At 46.7% G+C, this 15,434-nt stretch overlaps 1 protein-coding gene across 1 annotated transcript in view; it reads right to left on the bottom strand.

Annotated features, from left to right (window-relative positions):
- The window catches only part of ADGRB1 (adhesion G protein-coupled receptor B1), a 203,952-nt gene that overhangs the window by 145,324 nt on the left and 43,194 nt on the right, over positions 1-15,434 (bottom strand). The window contains 2 exon segments of the mRNA XM_059867849.1: positions 1,642-1,806; positions 7,850-7,957. Coding sequence (XP_059723832.1) covers positions 1,642-1,806; positions 7,850-7,957 — 273 coding nt within the window.

Raw genomic sequence — 15,434 nt, 5'->3', positions numbered from 1 at the left:
GAAGGGTAAAATGGAAGGGGCAACATCCTCCAACAGTGCTCCAGATGTCACTGGTAGCTCCTGGAATTAGACATCTAATTGATTTTAATCTAATCTAATTAGCCTTCTAATCTATATTAATCTAATCTTCTCCAATCTAATCTAATCTAATCTGGCCAAGTTATTTATGGAATTTTAGTCACTATAATCTCCAGGGGCCAAATGTTAAAAGAATGCACTGATCTCTCTAAAGAAACTTCATTCCTTCCAGCTTTACCAGAGACGCTAATGCCAAATCAATAATCCTTCAAAAAAAGAAGAAAAACAAATAAACAGGGACTTTTCCAGTCCTTCATCAGTTGTTAACAGCAAGTGGTGCCCCATTGTCAGGAAAGGGGGTTAAAAACTAATTCTCATCAGGCATCTTGCATGATAAGAGATAACCAGAGGAGGAAACACAGGAAGCAACATGGATGGTGATTTCATCATGGATGGTGGTTTCACCATCATAGAATTGTTTCTGAACATTAATAACATGCTTAGCTTAACAGCAAAATTCTTCAAAATAATTATAGAAACATAGAATGGTTTGGGTTGGAGGTGACTTCAAGAATCATCTCCTTCCAAATCCCTGCCATGGGCAGGGACACCTTCCACTATCCCAGGCTGCTCCAAGCCCTTTCCAACTTGGCCTTGGACAATTCCAGGGATGGGGCAGCCACAAGTTCTCTGGGCACCAGGATCTCACCACCCTCACAGGGAAGGATTTTTTCCTAATATTCAATCTAAACATACTTTCTTTTAATTTGAAGCCATTCCCCCTTGTCCTGTCACTCCATGCTCTTGTAAAAAGCCCCTCTCCATCTTTCTCATAGGCTCCAGTCACCTCAGAATTTATTTTTCCACCAAAATTGTTCCCGACCTGGAAATGCCCCAAAAGGCACCTGCCTGCAGGTGTACTGAGTTCATGGACTTCAGACAGTGTGGAATTGTCCTCACCATGCAAAGCAGGTGCCCAGCTTGTGGTGCTTGGTCTAGCAAGAGTCTCTGTATGAGGCCTTAAGGCATGAAGAGAAGGAACAGGGAACAAAAACCATCTCCCTCCAAGAACTGCAGAATCATAGAATGGTTTGGAATGGAAAGGAACTGAAAGATTATTGCAATATTCTTGCTTGATGTCCTGGAGGAATGATGAGGAGGACTCCATCTTATCAGAAGGCTAATTTTTTATTACTTTATTATACTATATTATATTAAAGAATACTATACTATACTAAAAAGTACCAAAAAACCTTACTAAATACTAAAAAATAATAACGAAAACTTGTGACTCTTTCCAGAGTGTCAACACAGCTTGGCTCTAATTGGCCAATGAGTCAAAACAACTCACACTAGAGTCCAATAAAGTAATCACTTTCAGTAAACAATCTCCAAACACATTCTACATCAGCACAACACAAGACAAGCAAATAAAATAAAAATTCTTTTATTTTTATTCCCACTATCCCAGGTTGCTCCAAGTCCCATCCAACCTGGCTTTGGACACTTCCAGGGATGGAGAAGCCGCAGCTTCTCTGGGCAACCTGTGCCAGGGCCTCCCTGAAATATCACAATGGAGACACCACAGGTAGCCAATCTCCCTCCCCGGCTGGCCACCAGTACCTGGGCACACGGCAGAGTTGTTGCACTGTCTCTGCTCCCGGAGAGGGCCACTGCACTGGGTGCTGTAGGAAGACGAAACGCAGAACCTGGTCCTGGTCTGCCAGCCCTCCCCACAGGTGGTCGAGCACACGCTCCACGGGGACCACTCCTCTGCTGCAGGGTCACCTGAGGGGGTTGGAACACAAGGTGAGGATGTGGCATCCTTGCATCTCCAGGGAAGATGTTTCCAAGTGACGCTTGGCCAGCTGTGAGATCTGTGAAGCTGCAATGTGTCCTGCAGGTGGGGTGAAAGATGGGTGGGAGGGTGTGAGGGCGTTGGGGAAAAAATGTGAGATTGAGAATGGCTAAAGGGGTTTTTTTGGGTACTGTGTAGGGCTGTAGGACACACACATTATGGAAAAAAAAGAAATAAAGAAAAAGGATGCTCTGGAAGCATCGGGTCATTGGGAAGGACAAAGTCCAGCACTGAAGGTGGCGTAGCCACTCCAGAACTTTGTGAGCCGGGAAAGGGAGCCTCCATTTAGAGATTGTACCAACAGGGATTAGACAGAGTAAATGCATCCTTAAATTGTTCACTTTTAAGGGTTCCACCCTTTTCCCTGCCTTCTCACAGCCCCTGCCAGTGCAGATTGGCAGAGGAGGAGCTGACAAGGTAGAAGGTGATGGTGCCTAAGAAGGGTCAGCTGATGAAAAAAGTTTTCTTGGCATCTCCCCTACCTGTGGAGATCTGCTGTGAGCATGTGACACGGAACAAGGATGACTCTTCCAGGGCATCACACAGTCCCTATCAAATGCTTATCTGATGGGGCAGCATTGGAAAAGCAACTAAAAATATCCCATTGATGGGAGTGAAAAGCACTGAGATGTATTCCCTTTGTCACTAATATACCTGCTGGGGCTGTTTCAGCAGCCACAACCTCCAAATAAGTCACCCTAAGCGTGAAATGAGCAGGGAAAGGATGGTTTGCCATTAGTTTTCATAGTCAATATTCTACCCCTTGAAGAAAAATGCTTTTCTTCCCCACATGAAAACAGAAGCTGGCTCTGTTCTATTTAACCAAGCCATGCATTGTTTGGGTTTTTGGATTTTTCATGGATTGCTAATAATTACACATAATCAACCTGGAATGTAGCATTTGGTATGTATAGAACACAGGCATATGGCAAAAAATAAACACCTGCACAAGAGAGGGGCAACCCCTTCTCGTGACAAATTCTTCAGAACCTCAGACTGCCCTGTGCCTCATCCCAGAAGGATGCATTTGGCAAACTGTGGGTGTTATGAAGGATCACAGCACTGGTAAATATGACTTCAGGGGTCATCCAGGGAGCTTGGATGCACTATCCCACACCACCACCCCATTCCCTATAAAAGCTGGGCAGAGGATGCTGTATTAAACTGTCAGGCTGCAACATGGAGAAGGAAAGAGACTGCAGCTGGAGATCTCAGTGAGGGTTATAAACTAGCTGTATGAAAATGTCAGAGCATGAACTGTGGTGGGGACTGTAAAAGTTGGTGACCACCAAATTTCCCAATATTGCCTAAAACTGTTAATGTCTGTTTTTTCCTCAGGGTAGTATATTTATTTTTAAATTTATTTTTATTTATATTTGTATTTATTAACTACTGTTTTCCACATGCAATGAAATTTCAAGCGTTTGTATCTCTCATCAATCTGCTCTTTAGGATTTTTTTGGTAGTTATCTGTGTTGTTTGGTTTGTGTCATGCTTTTCAGCACATCTGCTTTGAATGTCTCCTGTCATTCCGGCAGCTGGGAATTAAAAATACACCCACTGATTGAAGCCTGTTGAATTAATATGTGTTGAGGGGGAAAAGTGTACAGGAAGACCTGTCTTTTGTGTAAAATTGACAGGATTTCACGCCTTCATTTATTGTCTGGACACAGAAAGTGGTGGAGGTGAGGATCAATCTTTCCCTGCCTCATCTGTGCCATTGCAATGATTATCATGAGATGCAGCTGCTGTTGTTCATTAAGCCAAAGTTGCTCAAAATAGTTTCATTTTGTGTTTTATTTCATTTTTCTGCCCAGTTGGTCCCAGTTAGATGAAAGTTATGGACCACTAGTCTTTCCCTGGGATGTGTAGGAGACATTGCGTGTTTCAAGGCTTTGGGGCTCCAGGAAAACATCAGTTCCATGTCCTGTTTCACAAGTATCAGATCTCCTGGTAGAGAGAGATCTGCATTTCCATGGTAATTTTCCTGCCTTTCCAGAGCCTGAGTCCTGCCATGCTCCAAGCTCACTCCAGCAAATTACATTTATGGTTTCATCACTTCATCATTTGCCATCCACAGTATCCCAGACTCCAGCAGATCCCTCTCAGGCGCAAACATCCCAAGCATTCCTGCTCCCTTGCCTGCTTGGATGCTCCATGAACAGCTGGTGCCTTTGCATTTCCCCATGCACCTTGAGGAACCTCCCCAGTCCCACACCCAGCAGCACCCCGTCCCTCAGGGGCAGGCAGCTGGGGGATTTGGTAGTTAAACACTCCAAGTCTGAATCCCAAAATCTTTCTGGGAGGCCAAAGGTGGAACAGGGGAAGCCTCCAGAGACACAGGAGCCTCCTCCATCAGCAGCTCGTGGTATGAAGAGCCCATCATGTCACCAACGTCTCCCTCAGACCTGGCTGGGTTTTGCAATCTCCACATTCAGAAGAGTTCCTGTGTTGCTGGATGAATGAATGGCATCTCTGAACCAAATCCCACCTCTCCTGCCTCTTCTTCATTATTTCTGGCTTTTGCCCTTTCACAGCAGAAATAGCTGTGCTTAGAGGTAAATCTCCTCAATTATGGTCCCTCACATTGCACAAATCCCTGGCTTTTAAACCCATCATACAGTTTATTTTCTAAGTGCTGGTGACTCCCTCGGGCTTGGTGTCATTCCGAACCAAGCAATTCATCTCAGTCCACTGGGACATTACATCCAGCCTAGTCTCCAGCCTTGCACAAATTTAACTAATTTTCAAACCAAGCAAGACCCAGTTCTGAGACACTCTCAGGCAAGAGACAAATTCACTCTCTACTTGAGAGAAACACAATAGTGTCCATCATCGAAACTACGAGTGAGAAGAATTTCTGCATTCCTCTGGGTCAAATGGCACCAAATGCAAATTACTGAGTGAAGTATATTGCAATTATTCATGCCAGAAATGGATCTGACTCTGGTTTTTGATATAATGGCAAGATGTCTACCATGCTCATTGGGTTTGAAAGCTGCCTAGTTCAGCTCAGTGCTGTTTTGTAATTCAACCTGCCAGAGATTATAGAATCCTGGAATGGTTTGAGCTGACAGGAACCCTAAAGATAACTTGTTTCAACCCCCTGCCATGGGCAAGGACACCACCCACTATCCCAGGCTTCTCCAAGCCCCATCCAACCTAGCCTTGAACACTTCCAGGGACTGGGCATCCACAGCTTCTCTGGACAACCTCTGCCATTTCTCACCATCCTCATAATGAAGATTTTTGTCCTAATATCAAATTTATATCTTCCCTCCTTCAGCTTAAATCCATTGCCCCTTGTCCTGTCACTCCATGCCCTTGTCCCAAGTCCCTCTCCAGTTCTCTTGGAAAATCTTTAGGCACTGGAAGAGGCTTTAAGTTCTCCCCAGAGCCTTTGCTTCTCCAGGCTGAGCACCACAAAGTTTTTCAGCCTGTATTTATAGCAGAGTGGCTCCAGCCAAACTTGTCTTCATCCCCAGAGGAGAAGGGGCCAAGCCCTGCCCAGCATCACCACCAGTGCCTGCAGGCAGCAATCTCAGCAGGGCTGACTTCTGATTAGTCCTGTGATGCCCCAGAGTAGCTTGGGGATTAACAGAAATGTCCCAAAGGATTTTTCAGGGCTCTCTACCCCACTTGAAGTGGGAAGATGGCCCTTGCTGCTCCCACAGATCCAGGTGCAGCAGATGGAGAAGGTCCAGCAGGTGTTGCAGAATGAGACACACTGGGTGTTAACCCACAGGGATTTGGCACCTGCAGTCCAGGATCATTCCAGCTCCTGGCTGCAGGGTCCCCATCAGTGCCTGCAGCTGCTCCATGACTCTTCCCTCAGCACTAATGGAGCAGGACATCCCTGCCATCCCTCTGCCAGGAACCCTTTCAGTCTGGGTGTCCGTCAGTCTGACATCTCCCCATGTGCCTCTCTGCTCACAACCTGCTTCTGGCAGAGTCCTCCTCAGCCAGGAGAGCCCATGCCAGGGACCTGCTGAGCTGGATCTGGCTCCTGTGCTGTTGCTGGGGCAGGCACGTGGGCAGCCAGCAGCACCCTGGCTGAGAGCACAGCCCTGCCACAGCCTGGAGGCCAACAGGACCTGGACACCAGGGATGTGAAGGGCTGGCAGGAGAAAACGCTGCTCTTCAGCTGGCCAAGGCTGTCCCCTCATCCACAGTCCTTATGGATGGCATCAGCTGATTTCTGTATTTCATCTTTTTCCAGTCTTGAGCAGTTGTGAAATGTCTCATTCCCCACAATCTGTGCCCAAAGGGAAGTTGTGGGCTTTGCTTCTGCATCCTCAGCTAAAAATTCCCTCTAATCCCTTTCTGGACTGTACCCTCTGCATCCACATCTCCACCATCCTGATTTCCTTCCAGCCTCGGACAGCGACAGGGACGTGGGAAGCTTGCAGCAGGACAATGCACATCTCCCAGCCCATGCTGCCCTCAGGGATGCCACAGCCCAAGCCAGCCATGCTACAGCGGTGGCCACAATGGCAGGGAGGTGACAGAGACGTCACTGAGCCCAGCTCCAGCACCCAGCTGCATGGCCGGAAGAAACGCCAAACTAAAAACCTGATGGCTGAGTTACAGGCTGGAACAGGAGCTCTGGAGAAGCACCTGGGACCAGGCAGAGTAGGAACAGCAGGAGCCTGCCTTGAAGTGCCTTCCTTTCCTCTGCATTTGGACAGAGAGATTAAGCTCAGCTTTTCCACGTTGTAGCAGTGCAAAGGTCCTCCCACTCCTGCAGGTTTTACCAGACTCCAGGGATCCATCCTGCAGGTAATGGAGCTGCTCTCAATGGAGGGAGCAGAGTCTGTGCAGGGTAGAGAGGAAATTGAGGCTGTCCCCTGCTTTGTGTCGAAAACCACAACCCCAACAAGTCACCCCCAGGTACTCCACACCACACAGACTCCTGATGCTGCACAGTGGCAAAGTCCTCCTGGGCTAGGTGGAGCACAGGTAACCCACACCAGAATATGACCCTCTCTCACTTTGAATCAAATCACCTCTTTGAAATCTTTCTAGAGCACAAAATGCTGGCATGGTCACTGGGCAGTGATTTTAACCTCTGGCCAGGTTCAGCACACTGTGCTTTGCCTGAGACCCCTGATGTGTTGAGATCCTGCCATGACACAAAGGCATGAAGGAAGAGCACAAAACCTTTCCAGACTGAATCACAGATTCACAGGATGTTTTGGGTTGGAAGGAACCTTAAAAATCATCTACTTCCAACACCCCTGCCATGGGCAGGGACATCTTCCACTAGATCAGCTTGCCCAAACCCCCATCCAACCTGGCCTTGAACACTTCCAGGGATGGGGCTGATCAGATCTGGCAGAGATCTAGGTCGAATTCATCCCCATCTTCCCAGATCATGCTGTCTGATATTACTCCACATTATTCCCCTTCTGTGGCACAAGGGTGGAAAGTCCTGCTGCAGAACTTACTGGAGACAACTCCTTGCTCAGCACTAAAGACCCAGGGACAGAGGAAACCAATCTTGCTCTGTCCCCACCAAGCCCTGCTCACCCTCTCTCACAGCCAATGGGAAGGCATGACATGGACATCAGCAAAGGGGCTGCATTGCACCAAGGTCAGCTTTGGCTTCATGAACCACGTGTGGTTGGGTAATTCAGACAAAGCAGTGACTCAGAAGTAGGCAGGGTGATGGGAAAACATTCTGTGGGGATGGATGGTCTTGTCAGGGCTTTGTGTCTGTCCCTTTTTGCCTTCTCTGGCCAATGGTGACGACACAAAACCCCGTGGGGTGATGGAATGGGAACACAGGGGGCGATGACCATTGGTTCAGCGCGTGACAACACGGGGGGAGCGTCCCCCACACTGACCTGGGGGGAAGGAGATGGTTGGGGAGGGGGTCATTGAAACAGTGCAGAGAGCCCAGCCCAGCTGGGCAGTGCAGTGACCAGAGCAGTGTCCCAGCTCCAGAGGCCGCTGTGGGAGGTCAGAGCTTACCTATTTGAGGTGCAGGGTACCCGTAGTGCTGCAGTTCGTCAGGGTCCTCTCGCTTTCTGTTATCTGTGGACCTCAGCGATTGGCTTCTGGAATTATAGCGTCCATTGGCTATGGCAAGGTAATGGGTCATGTAAATACACCTCGGTTCACTCTGCAAGATCTTTCACTACAAAGGTTACACGCGTTAACAACAGCGACCTGCGATGTTCCCCTGACATGATCACCTGCTTTCCAACCCCAGCACCCCTGGCCATCAGTTTTCCCTCAGGTTTCAGCACCAACCAGCCTGAAAGACTTGGGCTTATTGGTGGTTCAACCCCTTTATTTTGACTGAGATTTGGGACCATGCAGAGTATGATCCCCTGTGTCTTTAATTAATTTCAGTGGGTTTTGGGTGTCTGCACTCCTTGCTGCACTTGTGGAGGATTCATCCTCTTCAGACGTGCTGGCACTGAATCGCACCATCCCTAGTGGTGTTTTGAGATATATGGTGGCAACTGGCAGGGTGGTTTTGGTGGGAAATTCTGTCTTGCAACCAGCACCTGCCTAGAAATACCCTGTAGAGGAGCCAGAAAACGCTGGGTGGAGCAGGCAGGTGAGGGCAGGTGGAAAGGAAAGGGACATCTCAAAAGGAAGACTCCTTCACAGATTTTACCCTGCCACCAGCAACAAGGAGAGATGAAAGTCTGGTCTCAGCAGAGTACCAGCCGAGCTATAACTGGGAACTTTTCCTTCTCAGTGAGAGACAAGCTCCTGACCCTTGTGTCCTACTGAAAATCTCCCAGTGGAGCCCACGGTGTGGAGTTCAGAAGGTAAACAATGCATCCGCAATAAATCAAAGGCATCTAACTGTTCCTTCTGAGCCCACACTCTGCCAGCTTTTCATTTTCATCCCGTGTGGATCAGCCCTGAGTTGGCTGGAGGGAAAACTAAAATTTCTGTTGTCTGTACTACTGGACGTGGTGTAACCCTGATGCATTCCTTTCCTAGCAAAGAGAGAAACAACCCAGCAATAACAACCAAATCCCATCTACCAGGAGTGCCTGCTGTAAATTAGGAGAGCTCAGCTGACTCCACAGGAGTCACACAGAATAGCAGAGAGCAGAGCTGAGCCCGAGTAATCTGTGATCTGGCAGCCAATTTGTTTCCAAACAGCAAGTACCAGACAGAAGATCTTTTCCCCCAAGGAGGCAAAACAGTCAGACATCTTTTCAAGAAGTATGAACTGCCAAGGGTTGAAATGGTGACAAATTTGGTCCCGGAACCCTGAGAAAATTAATAAAGGTTAATGAAGCTTCAGTGTGGTGGCAGGAGTCTTTATTGCCATCCAAAAAGGGAAAGCAGAGGAGGCAGAGGAATGATTCAGAGAGTCCCTGCCAGGAGCCAGGCTTTATATTCAGCAGTTTGGATCATGGGAGAGTTTGTGAAATTGTATTATTTACCATCACAGTTGCCTGAAAGCAGAACTTGAGGAGTCTAGGAATTGTCACATGGGCTCCTCCAAATGTTCCCAGCACCAGCTGGCTGCTGGCTGGAGGGGATGGGATGGGGCAGTCACCCACCTGCCATCATCTAGGGAAAGATACCCACAGCCTGAAATCAGGACCACAAACATCCCGGTATCTGCAAACACCTCTTTTTTGTCTGGCTCTTTCCTGGAATAGAGAGATCTCAAACCCTTTGCTTTTAATAGCTAAAAATCATGGGACTTTCCTGTGGGAGATTCAGTTCAAAAAAGACAAACTCTAAGTAGTTTTCCAATACTAATTTTTTTGAGTTTGTTTGGAGACAACTTATTCCTGTATTTGGGACTTCTCACATCCCCACCACCCATTCCTGGCTGTACCCACACACTTTCATCTGCTCCATTTAAATCCTCTCCACAAAATCTCACAAACCACAAGAACACACAAAATCTCCATCTGCATCACATCCCATGGGCTTCCCACAGACTTTTTTAGGCTGGGAGGAGAAAGTGGGGCTGGGCATCAAGGAGTAGATGTGGAGCTTGGATGGCTTTGTCACCTGCCCAGAGCAAGGAAGGTGACAGGGAAAACCTGGGATTGAATATCCCAGAAGCAGTCAGCGTTCACAGATGGACAGAGACATAGGAGGCAGCACAGAGGGAAGGAAAGATAAAAGAGCAAAACAAAAGTTTTAATTGCAAGTCTAACACCCTGAACCTCATCTCACCAATTATTTGGGCCCTGTGAAACTGACATCTCCTAATGACTTATCCCAGTCTTGAAGGACTGAATGATTTCCTTTGCTCCTTGACAGGTGTGTCAAGACTGCACTGTTATTTTTCATGCTAATTAAAGCAAATCAGGCCTAGAGGCTAAATGAGCGACCCTTCCAGCTTCCCCCAAGCTTCCCCCCTGCCAGGGATGCTCCACTGCTGCAGGAAGCCTTCCTCCCCTTTGGAAAAGCAGAGAAGCCAGTTTGTCTCCATTTAGCACAAAGCACAGCTGAGATTTAACCTGGACAGTTTCCCTGGAGAGATGCACAAACCAATCCTGGTTCCAAACAGAGCAGGGAGACACCAGATCCTTTCAGATCACAGGGAAGTTGGTGCAAGTCCTGCTTTGCTGTGGGCAAACTTATGAACTTTATGGGCTGGAGGTCAAAAACTAAAGGCAGTGGGGACCTGCTTGGATTTTAGCAGCCTTTTTCCCACAGCAGGGTCAGTGGAGAGGAGTGATTCCAGGATTAACAGAAGACCTAGACCAAATTTACATCCCAGCTGGGTAAATGCAGTGAAAATGGCACAAAAAACCCAAGCACCTTTCAAATGCCAACAGGAGGAATAGAGGGATAATGCTCTTGGAACCAAACAAGGATGTTTCAACTGCAAGCAGAGGCAAGTACATGAGATTTTTGAAAAAAAACACAGCTCAAGTGTGGATGTGGAGGATGATCAGTGCTGGCAGGAGTGGGAATAGGAAGCAGGTGACCAACACTTCTAATGAGAACATGCCATGTGTCAGACAGCACCTTGCAACACAACCCAGGGAAAAATAAAATAAAGGCAGAGACTTTGAAGTGCTGTGGGCCAAGGTTTTAACATCCAAACATGTGTCACCACAGCTACACACTCTGTACTCATCCCCCAAACAGGAGAGGCAAAGCAAATAGCAGGATTATGTAAATTATTCAGGCAAGTTGGGATGGTGGGAATGAAGGGATGAACCAGAGCAAAAAGTGCAAAGAGATTATTTAAAAATACCCAAAACATTCAAATGAATCTCTGTGCAGTAAAACTGAAAAGAAATGTGGTGGCTATGGAGGTTTTGGGGCATCTATCAGCTGCTAAAGAGTAAAACTGAAAAGTACAAAATTACTGACGACCCCTAAACCCCAAAATGTCAGTGGATGGAGAAGAGGCACATTTTGGAGGCCACTGGATATATTGCAATTACACCCAAAGCATTTAAATTTGAATATGTGAAATTTGTGAAAACATCACTGGAGGAGATCTGTGACTCTCAGATGTGAATGCCTGAACCACCAGTAAAAAAGGGGGCAGGGCAAAGTCTCTGCAGCAGCAGCAGCAGCAGGTACCTACAAAAGCTCCTCCAGCTTGCAGTGAGTTCTAGCCTGGCCTGCAGGGAATAAGGAGCTCCCACACATGCCCAGGATATTTCAGCTCCATGGTTGCAGCAAAAAAAAATTAAATTAATGAGAATCAGGGGCGGCAGAGACTGAGACTGAGGCTGAGCCTTGGGAATGTCATGTGGAACATGCATTCCTTCACACCCCTAACAGCTGAAGGGCTACATCCTGAACCTGCTGGAAGCTGAAAATCCAGCCTGGAATGACAGGACCATGCCAGGGTCACCCTCCTGCACCTGACATCAGGATGTGGTCACCCCTTTCACAGCCGTGGGGAGCTGTGGCTTCCCAATCTGCAAATCCATAAATGTCGGGGATGGTTCTGTGCAGGTTCTGCCAGATGGGATGGCAGGATTTCAGCTGGCTCCTCTGCTGGTTCTCCTTCCCCAGGAATAAATGCAGGCTGCCCACATCTCTGGTTGTTCTTACATCTTTCCAGTACTGCTGAATTCCAGTCCTGGGGGTCAGGGCTGTGACATTCCCCCTCTGGTTTGGATGTTGCCCATCCTTGAGAGGACCCTCTGCCTGCCAGGTTGTGAGCAAATCCAGAACCCTGCAGCCAGAAAGAGCCACTGGAGCACATCCCTTTCCATCCACAGTGGGTGGACCTGGGAAGTTCCTCTGCAAGCTCCCACCACACTTGAGTCGGCATTTTTTTCCCTCTCTCTATAAAACAGCAGCTCCTGCCCAAATCCAACAGAGGGAGGAAATCTCTGTCTGTGCTGAAGAGAGGGATATCACCAAGTCCTTTACCAAGGCAAAAATCAGAATTACAACAAAAGCTTTGTGTTTTCCTTCAGCCACAAATAAACTTTGTGTTTTCCTTGAGCTGCCACAAATAAAGGTTCTGCCTAAGCCAAGCTGCTGTTACCAGACAAAGTTTCCTTCCCAGTTTGGGATGAGTCTTCAATACAGTTTTTCCTCAGCATTTCACAGCTTTTGGTTTTGCTCATGGAAAACTTACCTGGCTCACTTTCTGTTTGGCTCGGGTGTGTATCCGTGGGGAAATTTAGCCAGAAGATCATCAAGCAAGAGACTATCACATGAAACAGCAGAGATGGTGGCCCAAACGAGTGGGAAAACACAAAGACCACATAAAAATGGTACCTGTGGAGTCATTCAGCCACGCTTGTGCACTGATTTTAACCTCTGTGGTCTCCAGGCAACGTGCTCAGACTCAGCTCTCGGGCCCAGGTGTCTGCACCCATATTTTGGTGACCAGGCTGGCACAAGTCACAGCTCTTGGAAAAACTGAGAGGTTTCTCCTATCATTCCCACTCCAGCGTGCTGAGACCTGCTGAAAGCCCACCTGGGGGCAGCTCTGGAAGAGGAAAATGGCAGGACCTGGGAAAGGTCCACCTGGGGGAGGAGCTATGTGACAAGACAGCTCTGGAACATTTGCCATGGCCTGGAAAAATAAAACAACCAACTAAACCCTCAAAGATCTTCCACAAAAATTCCTCTCAGCAGCTCCAGGGAGCTGACTGTCATCGCTATGAGAAGCTGCCCCAGAGGCTGGAGATCCATTTAAACAGCTATAACACTCCTGCTAATCACTCATCAGCTTCTGAGCCACTTTGGCAGAAGTGGGAAAGGAGATGAAAAAAGATGGGTTTATCCTTGTTTTGAAGGTGGAGGGGATATCTGTGTTATTCTAACCCAACTTGCTTGGCCAGCAATTTCTCAGTGGACAAGTTTCAATTTACCTCCACAGCAAAGAGCAAAATATCAGGGCACTCATCCCTGTTTTTTTCTGCTGTTTTATCAGGATTACAGATGGCCCTTTGTTCAGGGAAAATATGTTTTCCTGCTTTTTTTCCCTACTAGAAAATTAAGACCTCAGCTATTCCACAATACCTGGAGAGCTGGTCAGGTATTATTACAAGCTGCTTAAATGCTGAACAATTGAAGATAAAGTTGTTCTCCTGGCCAGTTCTTTTTTTTTTTTTTTTCATTTTTCTTCCTTTTTTTCTTTTAATTAAAAAAAGAAATTATTAGAATCTATTTTGCTGCAGCTTATAATGAACACTTAGAATAATAACAGTTCCAGGGAAAGAACGAACATTTTACTCATCCCTAAAAAATCTCTGAGCAAAAGTCAATATGAAAATAACAGTGACACATTTAAAACAGGATTTCTATTCTACTTTTAAATCCTCTTAGGTTTTGGTGCAGATCAAAGTAAAGAGAAGGAAAAGATACGTGCAAGAAAATTAAAAACCCTTCTTGGGTCAAAAGTGCATCTCCTTAGGCAAAGGCAACAGGGGACAGAGTCACTGAGAGGCAACTTCAGAGCCAAGTGAACAGTTTTGATATGAAGAGACGCAGGTTTATCTTGAAGTAGCACACAGACCTCAAGATGTGCATGGAGAACTCTTCTGGAAAGATTTATTGCTCACATATCCCCTCAAACCCTTTCCAGCATGAAAACATCAAAATGGAGCTCGGCAGTTTGTGTGCAAAGAGGGTCTTGGGACAATTAATCAGAATTAATTTATTTCTATGGAATAAATCAGTTTGTGCTGCCTGACTCTGTTGTACTCTCCTTCCACACTAGGACTTTCTACTGAGCTTAAAATTCCTTCTTCACAAATAATCTGAGCTGAACTAAGCCCATTGCAGTTTGGAGGAAAAATTGACTGGGAATGCAATGGAAAAAGGACAGGAAGACAAGTGAAATAATTTATTGAATCACAGCCCCTTCAGGGCTTTTTTTTCTTCAGTTAGGATTGGCTTTGCTGATTGTTGTGTTCCAGAAAACATGAAGCAAATAATGAGTAAAAACTGATTAATTCTTCACTGCTGCACTCCATGCCATGGAAATCCAATCCAGTCTCCATGGTTCTCCAACCCATCCCACTCCCTGCCACCACAACTTTGAGAGATCTAACATGAAGAAGAACCAAAGTTTTGCTTATGGGGAAGATCAAGGGAAGATGTTTCACGCCCCTGCTCAGTGCTGATGAGGTTGGCCCTGGAAAACAGGATCTTCCCCCTCTCACCACTTCAAGAGGCCTGCAGAAGAACAAAACAGGTCCCATGGACAGCTTGGAAGATAGTTAGGAATGAAGAAGGATGTCCTGCAAAGAGAATCTGGGGAACTGGGTCCCTCCTAGTTTATCCAGCATAGGAGGGACACATTAGGGAGGTTTTTTGCCTTTTGTCCCATGTGTTCCCATGGTCAAAGAGTGACCAGCCCTGCAGATGCCCCTCTCCACTCCCAGTGCCATCTCTTCCTTCACACGCCAAGACAGGTGTGGCCCTTCCTCCAACTCCACTCAGGCACACCCCAATCCCACAGCTGGACTTTTGACTTTGTTTCAGGACCAGCTTCCAGGTCCTTGCATTCCTACTCTCCCCTCCACAAGCCACAGCTGAGTCATGACTACAAAGTCACCACCAAGCATGGAGGACACAGATTAAATATCCCTAGTGTGGGCAAACCTCAGAGGGAATTTAGCAAATGTGAGTCAAGGAGATGGAATTCAATATACCAGGTTTCATTAGGAAAAAAAAAAGTCTAATTGCAACATATTTTAAATTTATGGAAATGTTAAAAAATGCATGAAATCGTTTTAGCCCTTATTAGTGGAATATATTTGTGTCCCTTTATTTGAACTTCCCCCTTATCAGGAGATACTTCCCATCCTTTGAAGACAGTTGAACTTTCCTTAGTTATTTGACTAGTCAGAGGAGTTATTCAAACATTCTCTACTCTTAATTTGAAATAAAAGGAAGGGAATAATTATAACCAGCCATTTGCTTGCATTTATTGGGCTGAGTTGTGGCTGCATTTGACTTTGTATCTTCATCCCCCTCTCAACACTGCCTAAAGCAATAGAAGAACTGGAGATGAAAGTGCTGGAGGTTCAGCAGCTCAACCCATCAGTATCTGATGGTGTGGGCACTCTGTGTCCTGCTCCCTGGAGAAAAGGACCTGGAAGGAGGATTCATTACAAGGGGAGAGTGGACC

Source organism: Haemorhous mexicanus, chromosome 1 (genome assembly GCF_027477595.1).
Source record: "Haemorhous mexicanus isolate bHaeMex1 chromosome 1, bHaeMex1.pri, whole genome shotgun sequence".
NCBI classification, from domain to species: domain Eukaryota; kingdom Metazoa; phylum Chordata; class Aves; order Passeriformes; family Fringillidae; genus Haemorhous; species Haemorhous mexicanus.
This window is presented reverse-complemented; position numbering and strand designations above follow the sequence as displayed.